General features: G+C 54.9%; 7 protein-coding genes across 7 annotated transcripts; 5 read left to right on the forward strand and 2 right to left on the reverse strand.

Annotated features, from left to right (window-relative positions):
* Positions 1–173: 173 nt before the first annotated feature.
* WHR41_01051 (uncharacterized protein) lies at positions 174–2,229 on the forward strand (the record flags this gene model as incomplete). Its single annotated transcript, XM_069369657.1, has 2 exons — positions 174–1,969; positions 2,022–2,229. 2 exons carry the CDS (start codon positions 174–176, stop codon positions 2,227–2,229), a joined length of 2,004 nt encoding a protein of 667 aa, XP_069233155.1.
* A 272-nt stretch (positions 2,230–2,501) lies between these two features.
* WHR41_01052 (uncharacterized protein) lies at positions 2,502–4,477 on the reverse strand (the record flags this gene model as incomplete). The annotated part of the gene is made up of 2 exons (XM_069369658.1): positions 2,502–3,903; positions 3,957–4,477. 2 exons carry the CDS (start codon positions 4,475–4,477, stop codon positions 2,502–2,504), a joined length of 1,923 nt encoding a protein of 640 aa, XP_069233152.1.
* Positions 4,478–6,114: 1,637 nt separating this feature from the next.
* Positions 6,115–8,357, reverse strand: WHR41_01053 (uncharacterized protein). The gene is made up of 2 exons (XM_069369659.1): positions 8,086–8,357; positions 6,115–8,031 (listed from the first exon to the last, which is right to left on the reverse strand). The coding sequence occupies exons 1-2, from the start codon at positions 8,150–8,152 to the stop codon at positions 6,344–6,346; spliced, it is 1,755 nt and encodes a 584-aa protein (XP_069233153.1). The 5' UTR covers positions 8,153–8,357; the 3' UTR covers positions 6,115–6,343.
* An 833-nt stretch (positions 8,358–9,190) lies between these two features.
* On the forward strand, positions 9,191–11,266 carry WHR41_01054 (uncharacterized protein; the record flags this gene model as incomplete). The annotated part of the gene is made up of 1 exon (XM_069369660.1): positions 9,191–11,266. The coding sequence occupies one exon, from the start codon at positions 9,191–9,193 to the stop codon at positions 11,264–11,266; it is 2,076 nt and encodes a 691-aa protein (XP_069233158.1).
* Positions 11,267–14,143: 2,877 nt separating this feature from the next.
* WHR41_01055 (uncharacterized protein) lies at positions 14,144–14,998 on the forward strand (the record flags this gene model as incomplete). The annotated part of the gene is made up of 1 exon (XM_069369661.1): positions 14,144–14,998. The coding sequence occupies one exon, from the start codon at positions 14,144–14,146 to the stop codon at positions 14,996–14,998; it is 855 nt and encodes a 284-aa protein (XP_069233159.1).
* A 324-nt stretch (positions 14,999–15,322) lies between these two features.
* On the forward strand, positions 15,323–16,813 carry adk2 (GTP:AMP phosphotransferase, mitochondrial). Its single transcript, XM_069369662.1, has 2 exons — positions 15,323–15,737; positions 15,802–16,813. Exons 1-2 carry the CDS (start codon positions 15,581–15,583, stop codon positions 16,464–16,466), a joined length of 822 nt encoding a protein of 273 aa, XP_069233156.1. The 5' UTR covers positions 15,323–15,580; the 3' UTR covers positions 16,467–16,813.
* Positions 16,814–16,858: 45 nt separating this feature from the next.
* On the forward strand, positions 16,859–18,743 carry WHR41_01057 (uncharacterized protein; the record flags this gene model as incomplete). Its single annotated transcript, XM_069369663.1, has 3 exons — positions 16,859–17,879; positions 17,937–18,023; positions 18,081–18,743. 3 exons carry the CDS (start codon positions 16,859–16,861, stop codon positions 18,659–18,661), a joined length of 1,689 nt encoding a protein of 562 aa, XP_069233157.1. The 3' UTR covers positions 18,662–18,743.
* Positions 18,744–18,998: the final 255 nt, after the last annotated feature.

The raw sequence follows: 18,998 nt of genomic DNA on the forward strand, positions 1-18,998 counted from the left end.
ACCTTCTGGGTTTCGTTAGGGCTGCTGCCCTACTCATCTCCGAAAATTGACTTCCCATTTCGCATGAGAGACCGGCACAGAAAGGATGAGTAGAAAGATAGACGTCCCTCTCGCCCCTTCTCAGAGATTCACTCCATCTCACAGGTCGCTGGTCGTAGCTGAGCTCATACTAAATGCTGCGAGCTATTGTATTCTTAGAATGGGCCGCAATCGCTTGGGCGGCCCTCAATGCCACGGAAGACTCGACAAGGCTTACCATTAACAACGACCGACTGTTCGCTTCTGTCGATAAATCAATTGGCGCTATTGATAGACTTACACTTGATGGTCAAGATTTGCTCGGCGCGAGATCTGGCAACACTGGCATCGGTCCCTACTTAGACTGCTACTGCGTCCCAAGCGGTGCTTATACTCCTGGTCGCATTGACCCAGTCTACACGCTCCTGCAAGGTACCGATGCGAGCAAGACGGCATGGGCCGGCGTGGTCATGAGCGAGACCTATCCGGCTACTGGCCAAGTGCTTGAACAGTACTGGTTTCTTCGTGATGGAGAGACTGGTATTCACACATTCAGCAGACTGGCCTATCACAACTCTACAACGCAATTTCTGCGGAATTTGCAAGAGTTTAGAACGCTTTTCAGACCTAACACAAAGCTCTGGACGAACTTGTCGACAAACGCAATTCAATATGCACCGCTACCGAACCCCAACCCAGCTGCAGGAGGGAAAGGCGATTTCGTTACAGTGCAGGATGCGACTTGGTATCTCCCAAACCGCAGCGACCCGTATGTGATCCAGGAGTCTGACTACTTCACCAAATATACATTCTCCGATATTTGGAGAGATCATCGTGTCCATGGACTGTTCGCAGATGGTTCAACAAGCCCAGACGGGTCAACATATGGTGCTTGGGTTGTCATGAACACTGTTGACACGTATTTTGGTGGCCCCAAGAATTCCGATCTGGTCGTGGATGGGATCCTTTACAACTACATTGTCAGCAACCATCATGGCAACGGTACGCCGAACATCACCAACGGTTTCGACCGGACCTTTGGACCAGCTTATCATCACTTCAACAAAGGGCCCGCTGGCACTACGCTCGAAGAATCGCGCGAAGACGCTCTTCAGTACGCTTCACCAGAATGGAACGCTGAATTTTACGACTCTATTGCTGTATATGTGCCAAACTATGTACCCACCTCGGGCCGTGGTACATGGAAAGGCAGCATCCGGCTTCCGCGAGACGCAAAGAAGCCAATTGCCATCTTGACTCAGAACAAAGCGGACTTCCAAGACAATGTCATCGACACCAAAGCTTACCAGTACTGGGCAGACATCGATCCGAGCAGTGGTGCCGTGCAGATCCCTCGCGTCAAGGCTGGTGCGTACCGCTTGACTGTGTACGCCGAAGACATATTCGGTCATTTCACGCAGGACAACATTGTTGTCAAGGCTGGGAAGACGGCATCCACCAAGGTTCAATGGAAGGCCGAGTCTGCCGGCACTGAGCTGTTCAGGATCGGCACACCTGACAGGAGCAGTGGCGAGTATCGCCATGGCTATGAGCGTGATCCGACTCACCCGCTGCATCCTGAAGAATACCGTATCTATTGGGCAGCATATGACTATCCGACGGACTTTCCAAACGGCGTTCAGTTCAAGGTCGGAGAGAGTGATGTAGCGAAAGATCTCAACTACGTCCACTGGAGCGTCTTCGGCGGCTATGCGAACTCTGTCCGTCCGGAGCCATACTATGGCAATGGAGACGTGAACAACTGGACGATCGCTTTCGACACCACGAAGCGCGATCTCCAGCACAAGTCAAAAGCTACATTCACAATCCAACTCGCAGGCGCGAAGACCGCGGCAGGCAACACTGACAATTACAACGCTACTGAACCTTACTCGAATTTGCCCTACACGGTCGTCGTCAATGGGCATGCACTGGAGCCATGGATTATTTTGTACGCCCATGACTTTCCCTCTCGCTGTTTGCCAGATGCTAACAGGATACAGGTACTACCACAGCAGCTCTTGTGCTGTTCGATCATCGGTCAGCTGCTACAACATCGCCCACAAGTTTGTCTTCGATACAAAGCTCCTAAAAGCTGGTGAGAACTCTCTCGTGCTGAGCTTGCCATTCAACGCAACGAATTATGAAAGTGCACTGTTGCCACGGTCGGTGTATGTGCAGTACGATGCTTTGAGGCTTGAGCTGAGCTGAATATATCATGATTGCTATGTGGACAATTTCTCCATGAATGTGGAGCGATGGAGCGATGCGAAATGTCGACTACAAATCCTTTAAAAACGAGACAATATACGCTCAAAGTAAATGCAACTACGCGCGACAGACGTATGCAATGACAAGCCCATCTCTGAAAAGGCTTCAGAACTAAACCCACCCAACCACCAAAATACTCAACGCGCCTTTCCTTACCCCTTGGCCATCCCCCAGGTGTTGATGTAGCATGATCGCATGAAACAACTTCAGGCTCACCAACCGGCCTTTTCCATCATACCGGAACGAGCCTCCCGCCCACCGCGGTCACCACGGCCCCTTCCACGTCCGCGATTATTCTTCCCTTGGCCGCGCGATGGTCCACCACCACCGCCGCCACCACCACCACCGCCACCGCGCTTAGCACCACCTCCACGACGATTGACAGAAAAGTTGATGCGAATCAGGGGCTTTTCTACGAAGTCAACCCCTTTCAAACCCAGCCTCTTCTTCTCATCCTCCGGAATACGCCAGGGCTGGAAAACGCCCATCAGAGTCTCCATGCTGTCCCCATCCTGCTGCAAAGACACGCCTCCACCGTCCTTGTTGCTGCGACCAACATCGCGCAGCTCCGGCATCCACATGCGCACGTACTCGCCGTTAGAGTCGTAGTCCACGGCTTGCTTCACGGGGTTGAAGACGCGTGCGGCACCGCGCGGGTCGTTGCCCACGCCCGCCACGTACTGCCAGTTGCCCCAATTGCTGTGCACGTCGTAATCGATGAGGTTGGTCTCGTACCACTCTGCGCCGAGGCGCCAGTCGATGCCGAGGTGTTTGCTCAAGTACGACGCGACGTTCTGACGAGTACGGTTGGACGTGTAGCCCGTGAGGAAGAGCTCGCGCTGAGAAGCGTCGATGAGGCCCGTTCCCGTGCGGCCGGCAACGAAGCGCTCGACGGCCGCGCGAGTGTCGTTGTCATTGACTCCGTTCGAATTCTTCTTCGCAGTCGAGTGTGTAAACGGGCTGCTGATGAACTTGAAGTTCGCCTCGCCGTCGCTGCGGTAGCCGTCGACCATGAAGAGGCGGCTGCCGAACTTCTTCGTGCACAGGCGCATATAGTCGCGCCAGAGAAGCTCGAAGCGCACGCCTGCGGTGCCCTTGCTCTCGCCCTTGCCGTAGCCTTCTGTCGATTTGCCGAGCGGGGTCTTGCCGTCTTCGAAGTCAACCATTAGCCAGTGCACCTGGCGTGCGGTGATACTACCGAGGGCTAGCCAGGCGGACAGCTTTGTGCTGAAATCTTGTCCGATGAGGCCGTTGCGGGTGTCTTTGTAGGAAGTCATTGCTCCAGATTCGATCAAGTGGCGGACTCGCTCAATGCCGGTTTTTGAGCCGCCCTTGAAGTCGTGGGAGTTGACAGCGCCTGCGGGCTTTTCAGTGGGCATTTTAGGCATCTCCATGTCGACCGGTAGAGGCTTGTGCAGAGCATCGATTACTCCGTTCAGGGTATCTGGGATGGCGAAAGGAGCTGCTGGAGGGGGGATGTGATCAGGCAGGGGCAGCAGCTTGTCAGGCTTGGGAAGCTGTTTTCGGGGAGCTTCTCTGAGAGGCTCGACAGTGTTTCTAAACGATGTAAATACGTCCTTGAGATCTCTGGGATCCTTGAATGGTAGATCGCGGCTGTGGCAAAGTCAGTAACTGTCTCTTCAAGGAGCAATGCAAGAAGTCCTTACTCGTCGACGAAATACTTCTCATCAACCCAGCGCTTGAACTCCTTGCCCTCCTTCCTCATCAGGGCTTCGGCGTCTCTCTCTTCATATTCCTCCTCCCAGCCTTCTTCCTTCGTCATCCACAGGCCATGCACTTCTGAGCCCTCCTGATCCCGGTAGCCATCAAGAATAGAGCGGACGGCGTCCTTGACAGTTCCAGCGCGAATAGTAAGTCCACTGCCAATGTTCTCGAGGTCCGTCTTCAGATCCCAGACACTCTCGGCAAGAAATTTAGAGCGTAACCTGCCGCACCTCCAGAATCCTCCAACTTGGCTTCGCGCTTCCGGATACGGCGACTTCTCTCCGTCTTTGACAAAGCCAGAGACCTCAAGTTGCTGTGCAGGGAAAACGTAGACCGGGAGAAGGTGCGTGAATGGTTTTTGAGATTGGCTGTTGATTCGTGCGAGCTCGTTGAAGATTGGGTTGTCGGCCAATCGAAGATCGCGCCGGAGTAGGTAAATCAGAATGCGGTTCGGCTGCGCCATAATTTCCAGGTCCAAAGATCGCACCACGCGACAAGATTGTAGTGACAGGTTACTTAAGGAAAGAAGCAGTCGTATGCGAGACGAGAGGTGTGTATGCTAAAGTTTGGCGAGTCGACGCAAGAACAAATGCTTTTCTAGATCATATGGTGCGTGCAGAGGAGGATGCTGACAGCTGCGTGGCGCTGGTTGGCCACTGGCGCGATCAAAATCTGACACCCAGGGCTATCGAGATGGGCATCTGTGAAGTGATGATTCAGGGAAGGCGGTCATAGATCCCAGCGCCCGAGACGCAGGAACGAGTGGAAGGTAAGGGAAGCAGGGTCTGAGGGCTCGAGGTGGCGGCCTCTTTTACCAGCCACGCTAGCATCTGAGCGAATCACTAGTAGCATACTTGAGTTTATTCTCACCGTCGGTCATTTTATTTCCCCCATGCGTGCCCTCAAAGCCCTGGGCGGCGGGGATGCGAAGGCATGCAGATCCGCACCGGGTCGCTGGCCGAGTGGGTACAAACACTGGGGATCGGGCGGTCGTCGATGTCATATCTCACCAGCCAGCACTTTTCGAACGTTCGAAGACTTGATTGCAAGGCTTTCGCTTGGCATCGATCTCTACAAAGTGTTCTCATAGGCCCGTTTTGACCGTGCGATGAGCACAGGGCGTGGTGTCTCTGCGGGAGGGTGCATGGATCACGGTTGGCCGATTGCCAGCGATTTACGGAAGGCCTTCCAGATCGAACATCAGGCGACCCAAGCGTTTGCCTCTTGCAGTTACTCACGGTGTTCTGCCAATCGACTCGTAAAAACATGCAGTGGGAACAAACAAAAGCTTCTTACAGTAGTCACGTCAAGGTGAAACGTCAGCATCCTCATTTCATCGAACAAATGCTGACAAGTTAATTGGGGTTGATGCGATCTGCATTTAGCCCGGAAAGGCCGACCGAGGCAAGATCTAGGATGCTAGGACAAGACGTGCTCGCACTCTACTAGGCGAATTGCTGGGACGCCTACTAACTTGTTGTCATCAGGGTAGCAAAGCAACATGTTGTCGCCCTTTGCCATCGTCGGCAATGTCTGCGACAAACTGAGTGGGGCCGGTATGAAGTCGCGGTGCAACATCCATGGTCCGAGTGTCAGCAAGCTGCAGGGCCCTGTCAAGCACATGCAGATATTGGAACCATCTCAGATCTATCGAGATCCATTCATGACGAAATCGTGTGGATGCGCGCCAACGCTCTCGTGATGCCGGCCAACCGGTAAAGCGAGTGTGGGCGAGGAAATTGTGGCGAACATGACGACATTTGTCCTACAAACGATCTGAACGAACGCAAGCGGGAGCGACAAGATCGTTCGCAGACGTTCTTGATCTCTGAGAGAAAGCATTCGCCGCACTTGTGACAGCGACATCGCTGCAAATCGTTTATTGGAACCCTACAAAACATTGAAAGCTCGCCAAACGCTAGACCACAGAGCAAAAACAAAAGATATGGACGAACCCGGAGTCGAACCGGGAACCTTCTCCATCTTAGCAATGCTAAGAAGATGTCATACCGCTAGACCATACGCCCCAACATGTCTTGGCACTGAGCGCACGTGATTATTGTTCTCCAACAGTTTGCGGCGAGCGCTATGGACATCGAATCAACAACTTCAATTCGCATTATACTTCAGTGAATAAAAAAAGCGTCATGCATTATTCGCTACTCACGAGGAGATCGTGCGACCTTGCTTTGTATGGTTTAGGTTGACTTGAACATATTATTTTTAGCCTCCCGACAGGTCTACCTCAACGCCAAATGCTCGCGTGTCTGCAGTGCACGACCGCCCAATATCCCTCATTGTATCTTTACCATCTCATCTCAGAATGCATCTAAGCGGAGCCGTAATCGTTGAAGTTGTGCAGAGCAATGTCCTGGTTGTCCCTGTTCTGTGTCCGCGGTGCCTCATCCGAACCAACAGGCTTGAGGCCGTTCGCTGGGTTTGCACCAACAGCGTGCGATGAGCCGGCCTGAGCAGCGACCACCTCACCGTTCTCTCCAACGGCGACGCCGTGCGCTGCCATGCGCAGCTGCTCGGCGCCAGCAACGCCATGTCGCACCGCCTCGCGGGCGCCGTCGAGCACCTTCATCTTCTTGGCCTCGCCGCGCATCTGCTCCATGTGGCGGAAGTACTCCTCACCAACGGGCGTCACATACTTGCCGCAGAAGACACCGACCTCGAAACGCTGGGTCTTGGGGTCACGCGGGCTGTCTTGCGCGCAAGCCTCCTCGAGGTCCTGGAGAGTCTGGTAGACAACGGCATCGGCGCCGATGGCTTGTGCAATCGCACCGTTGTCGCGCTCGTGAGCGATGAGCTCGTGAGGGCTCGCAAGGTCGATACCGTAGATGTGAGTGTTGGTGATGGGCGGGGCGCAGCTGGAAAAGTAGACCTTCTTTGCGCCGGCCTCGCGGGCCATGTTCACGATCTCACGGCTAGTGGTACCGCGGACGATACTGTCGTCGACCAGCAGGACGTTCTTGTCCTTGAACTCGATGGGGATGGCGTTGAGCTTGGCGCGGACACCACGTTGACGCGCGCGCTGTGTGGGCATGATGAAGGTGCGGAAGATGTAGCGGTTCTTGACGAAGCCCTGGCAGTAGGGCTTCTTGAGGTGTTTTGACACAGCGTACGCGGAGACGAGCGAGGTTTCAGGAATCGGGATGACACAGTCAATCTCGTTCATCTCGGCGGGAGTGAGCTGTGTCTTGATCGTCTCGGCCAGGCGGTAACCCATGAGCTGACGGCTGCGGTACACAGAGATGCCGTCGATGATGCTCTCCGGGCGAGCAAAGTAGACGTATTCGAAGATGTCTGGTGCGTAACCCATCTGTGGCGAGACCTGCTGGTAGACAGGAGCCTTGCCCTTCTCAATGATGACAGCCTGACCGGGCAGGATGTCCTTGATGTTGCCGTAGCCGTTTTGGCTGAGCGCCACCGATTCCGAAGCCATCATGTAGTCCATGCCACCCTCAACGTCAGACGACTGGCGCTCTCCGATAACCATAGGACGGATACCATAGGGGTCTCTGAAACCGATCAGACCAAAACCGGCGAGCATGGCAGTGCAAGCCCAGCCACCCTCGCATTTTTTGTACATCCTCTCAAGAGCACCAAAACAGTCCAAGGAGTTGATACGAGCCTTGCCGGTCTCGTTAAGCTCGTCAGCGAAGACGTTCAACATCAGCTCGCTGTCGCTCTCAGTGTTGATGTGGCGATGCGCCTCCTGGTCCAGATACTTCTTGAGCGCGGGAGCATTGATCAAGTTGCCGTTGTGTGTGAAGCAGATGCCGTAAGGAGAGTTGACGTAGAATGGCTGAGCCTCAGCATTTGCGCTGCTACCAGCAGTGGGATATCTGAGGTGACCGAGGCCCATGTAACCGGGGAGATCGCTCACACGCTCACCGTTGTGGAACACTTTGGCAGCAAGACCGTTGCCCTTGCACTGGAAGATCTTGCCGCCACGGGAGCAGGTGGCGATACCGCAAGCATCCTGGCCACGGTGCTGGAGGTAGTACAACGCTTGCTTGTGTCAGCGGAGGACAGAGCAAAGGTCTACTTTTCAACGAAGCGTACCCTGATGCAGCTCAGGCGCAGCGTCCTGGTCAGACGCTGCCAGAATGACTGCAATAATGCCGCACATCTTTGTGTCGTGATTTTCTCGAGTGACACCGTTAACGGCTTATCTTCAGAAATTTCGAAGGCTTAGCGATCGCGCTGTCAATCGATTGGCTGGTTGGAGTGCGCCTGCTGCACCGTAAAACCAAATTCGACGACGAAGTCTGTATTGCGAGGAGATACCGTCAGAGCCGTCGGCGACAAGGCCTGTCTGATATTTTTGATTACCTCCATCGTTCGGGTCGGGAGGATGCGCGCGACCAGTCTCTGCCTCTTCAAGGGACCGCGGGGAATTTCCGGTGGCCGAAAGTTTGATCACCGGCTTCGGAGGGACTTCACTTCACGAAGTTCACGCGACACGCCTCACGTGCCGCCCTTCTGCTCATTTCTTGCTGCGATAGCTTATATGTGATCGGCCTGCGGAATTCACAGCATATCATTTGCAAAGTAATGCGTCAAGCCCAGCTTTCGCGCTTGGTGGCGGCACAGTCGTACATCTCAGTCCCCCAAACGAAAACAGCACACCTTGCACCCTCATTGGAGTGAACTTGTCACATTCGTCCAGCACCAAGTAGTCTGAGCACGGTTTGCAGAGCGAAAGTTGGACGTCGAAGATGGGCTCGCAAAAAGTACGCGGTCCTCGTCAGTAGTCGGCAACTCGTTCACCAACTCACCAACACTCCAGGCAAGTATGCCCAGCCCGTTTGAGGTCCGGGTCAGGCATGGAAGCCTGCGACCGTCCCCTTGATGGTATCTACAAACTTTCCTTGTACGTATCAGCGTATGCCTTAGAACTTCAATTTTTTCGTCGCTTTGTTTTTGGCTCATTGGCTTTCACCGCTTGCTCGTCCACCGTTTGCGCGATCGCAAGACATTCACTTTCACATGTAAGAAGGTCCGTGCGCTAGGCACCTAGGCGCTCGTGCAGCGCGTGGTGTCGCTATTTTCATTTCACGGATATCTCGAGCTTCGCCCACTCGACCTCCCACCACTCCCTCCGTCTTTCCGGGTGCTAGACTGTAGCACTACGACAACTCCATTGTCAGGCCATCGCATCTTAAGAATGGCACCGCCTCTGCCACAACGTTCGAATACTATTCGACCGAGCGCAAGTAACGGGCTCAAAGCTACCGAATTGATCGATCTTACTGCTGAGGAACGAGAACTTGAAGCGAACCCCAACATTCCTCCCGGCGCCGTCTGCCTCCATTACATCGTCTTAGGCAAGAACACCTTGACTTCTGGAAGCAATGTTGAGTTGATAGACGGTGATTTCCTCCGCATTGTCCACATCTTCCGGGAAATCGCTACCGCAAAAGTCGGGCTTAGAGGCTATCTGCTACGGAGAACCAGTGCAGCCGAGAACTTCTTCCCAACAGACTCGCGCCCAGAAGGCAAGGTCTGGAGATGGGTCAACGAGCTGTGTCTCATTGCGCCCTCGCTGGAAAATCTTGAGAACGGCAACTTGACGGAATGCATGATCACGCGAGATCCTGGAGACGTGCTTCACACTAGGGAGATCTTCTTCACGAATGCACCTTTTCCGGAGTTCAGTCATTGGAGGGAAACTCGCCATGACTTTCATACTGTTGGGGAGGCGAAAGCAGTCGCGGAGCTTACCTGTCGCTGGAAGATCGCCTTCACCAAGAATAGTGGGGGCAGTTATTACTCTGGGGCCGTCGTACGTCTCCGAGAGGAGGATTGCGACGAGAAGTGTCGTTGCTCCGATGTGGTCCTACTCAAATCCCATAAGGTCAAGCTGCAGAAAGGAACGAAATCAGAAGCTCCGAAGACGGAAAAGGCGCGGGCTCAGCAGTCGAGGACTGCTCAATCAACCAGATCCAAGAAGCGGCGTCGCATTGATGACCAGGTGGGACATTCTGACGATGAGATCGAGGTCATTGAATACAAGGTTCGCAAGACGTCCAAGGTGGCTAGCTCGACCAAAGATTACACCCAGCGGCGGAGAAAGAGAAGCAGTACAACCGTGAGCGTCACAGAAAGCGTTCGCTCTATGTCGCTTTCCAGCATCTTCCCGGCAAGAAAATTCCGCCGCGGGCCTACTGCCCAGCCCCAAGCCCAGCCCCAACGGCCAAAGGTACCACCAGAGATCATTGATCTCAACGAAGAACTATATACCTTGGGCGAGTTATGTGCTGGAATTGGGGGCTTTACGAGTGGCGCCCAGCAGGGAGGTCTCGGCGCAATTTGGCTAGTTGACAAATGTCCCAAGTGCTGCGAAGGCCTCAAAAAGACTTTCCCTCGGGCAAAGGTGTTATGCGAGGAACTCCAGAAGTTCTGCGATGAGCAAAGCGCGCGCGGATTCGATGTCGAATGTGACATCCTACATATCTCGTTCCCATGCCAGACACATTCGCTGGCCCATACCGTCGAAGGGAAGAACGATGATGCGAATATCGCTGCTATGTTTGGAGTGCTCGAGAAGGTCATTGATAAATGCAAGCCTCGCATTATCACCCTTGAGCAATCACCTGGAATCGTGGAGCGACAAACGGTCACTGACGAGCGGTACGGCACCATAGAGAAGAGTGCGTATTTCAAGTATCTTGTCCGTGAGTTGACCGAGAAAGGATACAGCGTCCGATGGAGAAAGATTGATGCTTCCAAATACGGAGTCGCACAGCTACGGCAGAGGATGATCATGATAGCCTCGTGCCCCGGCGAGATATTGCCACAATTCCCCGAACCTACTCATGGAGACGAACCAGGCCTGAAGCCTATCGTCACTATCCGCGACATTCTCAATCTCGCTGAACAGTGGAAGCAATTTGTGCCTGACATCATGAACAAGTCGAAACCTTGCACCGGAAAACCTCAAACGCCAATGGACATCCCGCTCCCGCACTGCATCACAACCAGCGGCACCGAAGATTTTCATCCAAGCGGAGAGCGCACATACACGCCTCTAGAGCTAGCGCTATTCCAAGGATTCTTGCCTCACCATACCTTCGTTGGTGGCTTTGGGGATATCAAGAAGCAAATTGGCAATGCTGTCCCTGCGGTTTTCGCCAAGTTACTCTCAGAACAAGTCGTCAGCAGTTTGCGAGAGAGCGATCGGAGGATCAAAAAGTGGGACCTGCAGCAGAGGCGGAACGCAATTGAGCTTGAGGAAGACTAAGCATCTTGCGTCGATGATGAGCGGTTTCGCCACAGATTTTGTTCAATCATCGCCCATGTCATCGCGGGCAGCAATTGTGCAAAAGTTGGTCGGGCGCTGAGAAGATGTCGTGCAAGGAGTTCTGGGTTGAGTCAAGAGCCGTGTCAGATTCTGCCGCCCGAAGTAGTCTTCATTCTTTCGAAGCTTCCATAATCACGAATACCAGTTCACGAAGTTCTGATTGACCCTGACAGCGAACAAAACCGTGCATTCTCAGATCCAGCCCCAAACTCTTCAGTGCATCTTGTAGAGGCTTCACGTATTTGACAGCATCCACAGAAACGTGGCGCATGGTGTCTGCGTTTATCGGTTGATAGATCCCTCTCCAGCTATCGGCCTCTCCAGTCTGTCTCATCTCTGCCCCAAGCCGTGACAGTAGTTCTAATTGCGAGTCGTGCAGATCAAAAACCGCAACTTGCGGAAGCAACGCGATAGCCTCTGGGCCGATAGCCTCAAACCAGCGTGTCAGAGGAGTGATGGGACCATCATCAAGGTGAGCGCTGAAACGGGTGTTTGCGAGATACATGTGCAGCGACTCCTGCCTCATTTGGCGACATGTTCGAGTCAGAGGGCTTTGAGCATTATTGGGGCCAGATGCTGGACCGAGCGAGACACGGAAGCGGTTGGACGAGCAGAAGACGTGCTCGTAGATTTTGTTACGGAGTTCAGGTGAGAGACGGGCGAAGGGAGAAAAGTCCATGTGCGTTACGACTTCAAGACCGCTTCTTTTGATGTGACTTAAGGATTGGAAACGTATGTGCTCTAACGATAGATGATATTTTGCTGCGATCTGGAGATGCTGTGGCACTGACTTGTCGTTTCTCCAGTCTACGCACAGAGGACGCTGATCAGCCACCACAGCCGAGGTCGGTCCTGCTGTCAACCCTTGCGCGCCATGCATGCAAGCCATCCTTCCCACTTCGCCTCTTTATCTTCAGCATAGCTCGCTTGTTGTAGTACTCCTAGTCCCCATGCATCTTCAATCATGCTCTAAGACTACTGCACCTGGCTATGATGCAAGCATGGCAAACTCCTTTACCATCCTCCGCGGCGTTGCTCAGGAGAACAACTGGGAAAACTTCGCACAAGCGCTCGTGCACCGTTAGTACACACGCGGTTGCCAATGGCCTCATCCGTCTTGCCATCGGTCCAAAATGACCAACGTTCGCAAGTAATAGTCAAAATAAGGCATGTCCCAAGGCTGTAGTCGGCAAAATGCTGCCCTTGCCGAAAGGTAGGTATAACGTTGTCTCTCATCACACCGTACGCTCTTTCACCAAATCCAAGTATGCGGCTCATTCCAGCAGTTGCTGTTTCTCTCTGTGGCATTAGCGTATCTTTTGCATCGTCAGAAACACAATGTGTGCCTCAAATTAGCCCGCTCGACCTTCAGGAGCACCTGCTTGAAGCCTGTGAGCCTCTCAATCACACCGGCAAACACAACCTCAACACACCATGTGGAGTGGAAGCCAGCATACAAATGCAATGCATCTACAACGCATCGCCCGAGAAAGCTGCACTGCCGGACTACGAGTTCCCATTTCGCAACACGCCTATGGCATCCAACGCCACGCTGCGCGACTGCCTCTGCCAAACGCACATTTTCGAGATCATCAAAGCCTGCTCAGCATGCAACAAAGCCCACGGCGGCCTCGAGGGCTTCGGCTGGGAGACAGACGACTCGTACGACTCGGCCAGGAGCGCCTACTGCGCAGTGAGCGCGACGCCGACGCTGAATTTCGCCGACTTTATGAGCTCGGCCCTGGCTTCGAGAGAAACCAAGCACCCACCCTCGACAAAGTGCTCCTCGTTCTCCGACCCTGCTGGAAGCGCAACGGACGTTGCGGTCTACTACACCCCCTCCATCCCTCTCAGCGTAGCCAACAGAGTCGCTCTGCTGATGCCGACAGAGACGGGCCAGAACGCTACGTCCTACACGAGCCTCTACGTGTCGGACGGCCAGATCATGCCGACGCCTACGGCTGGGCATGAGCGTGGAGGGCACCGCAACAAGAAAGGACAAGATAAGGCTACCTCGACTGCTGGAGCGATGCCGACAGCTAGGCTCGCAGTAGGAGCGTTAGGATTCGCGGCGATGGCTGTTGTGTTGTAATTTTGCCAGCTTGTGCTATTATTTTACGTTCCATCGAAATTCGATTCGTCTTCTTCCGTGTCGTTCTGCATTCTTGTGTTGATTTCACCGGGACCGATCCACAAATCGACCGAGCGCGCGACTCGTGGAGATGCGCGGTGAGAGGCGAAGGGCGAACGTGTTCCACGAACATGCTCATCCTGGACAGTTTGCATCCTGCTGTGCCCAAACACTCGACATGCAACTAGGGTCTGTCTGTTGTTCGGCGCCTGGCCCATGCCTGGTTCCGGCTTGGCGACGCCATTTCCATCGAAGGATCGCGCCGCAGCTTTTGCGAATGCAAGGTACCAAGGGCTGACTCCTCGCAAACCCCGGCGGGCTCACCAGACGGCGTCGGCGGTGCATCGCACAGCCTTCACGGAACCCACACCGGCCTGCAACCTGCTGGTCTTCACCGGTAAAGTGGCGTCTGCCATGCAATTCCTTCAGTAGACTGGCAAGGCTCGCTTTGCTGCAAGGCGACTGGCGAAACAACGTTGCTGCGCCGCACCTCGCTAGAGATCCTTCGCGCGTATGAAAATGAATCGCCTATTCATAGAGTCACCTCGCGAATTGTTATTTAAGTGGACGGGATCCTCAGGAAATATTTCTTCAGCTGTTCTGTGTCTGTAACAGTCACGCAAACGAACTTGTCTCTCTCGTCTACGACATCACGACATCAGCTAAACTCCAACCACTCTGCCAACATGCACGCCTTCTTCATACTTGCTCTCTCCTTTGCTGATGCGAACGCATCCCTTCTCAGCAGGGGCCTTAGCAAGAGACAGCTACACAACATTGATGAACGACGCGATTGGGAGGACCATCTGGAGAGTGTCTGCATGCCCGCAACCGCAAACGATGAACAGGATTGGAACGCGCCTTGCAACGCGATTGTCGCAATTGAGTACCAGTGCATATACGGCGCAGACATCATGGAAGCCCTCTCCGGCAGGACGGACGACTATGAGGATCCTCCGATGATGTCTAACGAGACCCAGCGCGACTGCATCTGCCAGTCGCAACTCATGAACCAAGCAGCCGGCTGCAAAGCCTGCTTCGAGGCACACGGAGGCGAGGGCCCATCGAGGACGTTCATCGATTTCGACAGGCTCGAGCCGCTGGTGAACAAGTACTGCAACGCTTCCGCGACACCGACGGAAGCATTCCCCATGGTCGTTTATTCCCTCGTCGTCACGGGACCCGTCGAGTCTACGGCAGCAGCGACTACTTACTCGGACCCCATCGGTAACGCTACGGACGTCTCGCGCTACTTCACGCCGTCCATGACCGGCAGCGCCGCTTGGAACCCTGCAATGCCGACGGCTGAGAGCTCGGGTGCGACCTCGACGTACGCGAGCGTAAAGACCTCGGATGGACAGATTGTGCCTCTGGCGACTGACGAGGTTGAGAGTGGCGATGGAGGCAGTGCTGCGACATCGTCGGGCGCCAGCAGTGAAGGCGCGACGACCGACTCTGGCTCTGGTGCTGTGCCGACCGCAATGGTGGGCTCAGGCGCACTTGGTGCGTTGGGCTTTGCGGCTTTGGTGGCCGCGTTGTAGACGAGCGTGGACAGCGTCTCCTACCAACACGGTAGTATGTAATGTATCAACGAGTGCCGAGTATATCCGCGGTAGCATGTGCGCCCTCCAGTCTTCCCCAGCTCTTGCACATCCGCTCGCACGGCGCTGTACCCTTGTACCGCAGCAGCAGGCAAGGAAAGCCTCGGCGATGGATAATTGCGCGCCCCCGGCTTGAAGGAAGCCCGAGGTGCGGTAAGTCTCCTCCCGCGCGTTGGGCGGGCTTATCGTAGCGGCGCCATCTCATCATATTATCCAATTGTGCCAACTCCGCCCGCCCTGTGCCGCCTGCGTTTCTTGTTGTCTGCTGACACCACACCACATTTCTACATTCCAGCTTTATTCCCTACAGTCTCTTTCTCCCACGTCCTTCTTCTGGCTATCCTGTACGATATGCGCTGAGTAGTTCACCGACACTGGCGCCCGAGCCTCCCACCTGAGCTCTCCGCTCCCATCTCCGCCGCCCACCGCCCACCGCCGTTCCCGTGACCTGTCGCATTCACTCGAGGGTCGCCTGCGTGGAATACCTTGGCCAATTTGAAGAACACATACCGATCGCATACCATGCGTCTCCGAAAGGCCGCCCGCATGATCCTCATCGGCGCCCCGGGCGCCGGTAAAGGCACCCAGTCCACTCGCATGCTCGAGCGCTACGAACAATTGTCCACCATAAGCTCCGGCGATCTGCTTCGCGAGAATGTGCGCAACCGGACGCCCCTTGGTACGCTCACTCCATTCCTGCCAATTAATGTACTTTCGCCCCGCTAACAGGTCACGCGACACAGGCATCCAAGCCGAGCATCTCATGAAGACCGGCGCCATGGTCCCAGACAGCATGATCCTCCGTCTTATCCGCAACTCCCTCACGAACCGTGGCTGGCTCATGGAACGAGGAGGAATGCGCCCGATGACTCTCAACTCGGTCGCGGGGGATTTGTCAACATCTGGGCTGCAGGACACCATGATTGCGGAGGAGCACATGATGACCAACATCCCGTTGGAGCAAGAGAGGGAATACGATTTCACAGAACACCCGGACGCGTCCTTCATCCTGGACGGTTTCCCTCGGAACGAGCATCAGGCTGAACAGCTGGACGAACTCGTCCCGATGAACTGGGTCGTGAATGTCAAGACACCCTCGGAGATCATCATGGAGCGGATCTGCAACCGCTGGGTACACGCGCCAAGCGGTCGCACTTACAATACCACATTCAACGCGCCGCGGGTAGCCGGTAAGGACGATGTCACAGGTGAAGCACTCACTCAGCGTGACGACGACAAGCCCGAAGTGTGGAAGGCGCGATTGAAGCAGTTCGAGGAGGCCAGCATGCCTCTGCTGGAGCATTACGACAAGCTCGGCGTGCTTTGGACTGTTCAAGGGAACAGCTCGGACGAGATCAGCCCGAAGCTCTTCGCCGAATTCGAGAAGAGATTCGCCAAGGGCTATTAATAGACGGACGACTAATACCCATCTTTGCTACATTGGATTTACGGATGCGAGAGAAAGACAAGGTATGCTTTCGTGGAGAACTTCCCGGGATTCAAGAGCCAAACAGTGGCCTTTTTTTGGGCGCAGGCGATGTCATGGATTTATCAAGCCATTCGATGACGATTTTTTTTTTGGCGATACGGATCAGTCAGAAAACGGCAGATTTCTGTTTCGATTGAGACGAGGCATTATTGAGCCGGGTGTACGATTTTAGCGGGTCCACGATTTTGACCACCAAGGTAGCTCCCATCAAGGTCGAGTACCAACTTTATGACGATATTCATAAAACGAAATATGTCTACCACGCATCCAGGCCTCATGATCCTTCCAAGAGCTCTCTCCGCCGCAGTACCATGCATTCTAACCAAAACAGCCAAACAACCATGACCGCCCCCGACCAACTCCCCCCAATCCACGACGTGCTCCTCGTCGGCGCCGGCCCCAGCGGCCTCGCTGTCGCCGCCCGCCTGCGCGAACGCACCCCCTCCGCCCTCTACACCGACGAAGAGCACCGCCGCTTCCACTGGCTCGCCAAGCACGGCAGCCGCAGCAGCGTCAAAGACCGCAAGACCGGCCGCGTGCGATCCGCCGCCTCCTCCTCCTCGCCCCAGCACCGCTCCCTCCTCGTCCTCGACGCCGAGAGCCCCGCCTGGCTCGCGCGCTGGCACGCCCTCTTCGCCGCCCTGCGCATCGCCCACCTGCGCAGCCCCATGTTCTTCCACCCGGACCCGGGCGACCGCGACGCGCTGCTGGCGTTCGCGCACGAGGCGCGGCGGACCGGCGAGCTGGAGGAGATCGCGGGCTGCGTGGGCAAGGAGGTCAGCAAGCACAGGATGAAGAAGAGGCGGCGCGAGGTGGGCGGGAAGCGCATGGCGCCTGCGACGGTGGACGAGAGGGATCGGAAGGACTACTTCACGCCGTCGAGGGGGGTTTTTGCGGATTTTGTGGAAGGGGTTGTGGAGAGGTATGGGCTTGGGGAGGAAGGGTTGGTGCGGGAGGAGAGGGTGGAGGATGTGGAGTTTGGGGTTGTGCCGGGGCTTTCGGGCGAGGGGGGGAGCGAGAGGTTGTTTAGTGTTAAGACGAACGAGGGGGTTCATTATGCGAAGGCGGTTGTGTTGGCTGTTGGGGCGGGTAATGCGCCGTGCATTCCGAGGCCGTTTGAGGGTGTTGGGAGACAGCACGAGGCTGCTTGCCATGCGCTTGCGATGAGGGGTGAGAGTGGGTTGCCGAAGTCGTTGAGGGCTAAGGTGGCGGCTGGGAAGTCGACGAATGTTATGGTGATTGGGGGTGGGTTGACGAGCGCGCAGATTGGGGATTTGGTGATTCGGCAGGGGGTGAGCAAGGTTTGGCATCTGACGAGAGGGACGTTGAAAGGTTTGTTGATGGAGCGATTGGTGAATGATGGATGTTTTGATCTGACGTGCTTCGCAGTCAAACCGTTCGATATCGATTTGAACTGGATGAGCAAATTCAGAAATCAAGAAAAGGCAGCTTTCTGGATGGCCGACGATGACTATGGTATGTTCAGTCGCATCCAAATTACCATGGTTGTCATTGCTAATCTACGGTCTCCAGAAAGAGCAGATATGCTACGAGAAGCGCGCGGTGGTGGCAGCATAACACCTCGCTTCGCCAAAGTCCTACAAGGACACGTCCAATCAGGACGAACAGCCCTGCACACATCGACCACCGTCCAATCTCAATCCTACGATCCATCGAGTCAGACGTGGGAACTCACCACCTCGCCAGCCATCTCGGACCTCCCCCTTATGGACTACATATACTTCGCGACAGGAGTGCAGAGCGACGTCTCTACCCTCCCTTTCATGCAGAACATCACATCGAAATTCCCGCTCGAAACATACGACGGGCTACCGACGCTCACAGACGATCTAGCGTGGAGGGATGATGTCCCACTGTTTCTAGCCGGCAAGTTCGCTGGGCTTAGACTTGGGCCGGGAGCTGCCAACTTGGAGGGCGCAAGGGCTGGAGCGGAGAGAATCGTGCTCGCCATAGAGAAAATGCTTGGTTCTGGGGAGGCGAAGGTCAGAAGGGATTCCGGGTTTGAGGAGGAAGAAGCCAGTGATGGCGGGTCAGCCGAGAGGTATGGAGCGGGCCTGGGCAGTCGGTACGAATGGTTGAGTTTGGATGATTGAAGAATGTTGCATCCCCATGATAGACATCACTAGCGCCTTGTGTGTACCATCAAGTTTTCGCGTAGGTGCATGTGTTCGTCGATCGAGAGTCCTCTTACCATGAACAAGTCTTATGAACATCATCATCGAAGAATCAACGAGGCAGGTGTCATTGCTCTTAAGCTCATCTCAACCATTTTCCATTCCATCATCCGAATGCTCAAGACTGGCTAGACCACTTACATTTACAGACAACCGGACACACGTAGGCCAAAAAGCCCCTTTGCCGCGAAAACACCTTTGCCTCTGCGATTGACCGTTGCATTGCGGATGGCCAGGGTGTTGTACTAGCCGATTG

This window comes from Cladosporium halotolerans (assembly GCF_011745625.1).
Source record: "Cladosporium halotolerans strain TM138-S3 chromosome Unknown Sca3, whole genome shotgun sequence".
In the NCBI taxonomy this organism is placed as follows: Eukaryota; Fungi; Ascomycota; class Dothideomycetes; order Cladosporiales; family Cladosporiaceae; genus Cladosporium; species Cladosporium halotolerans.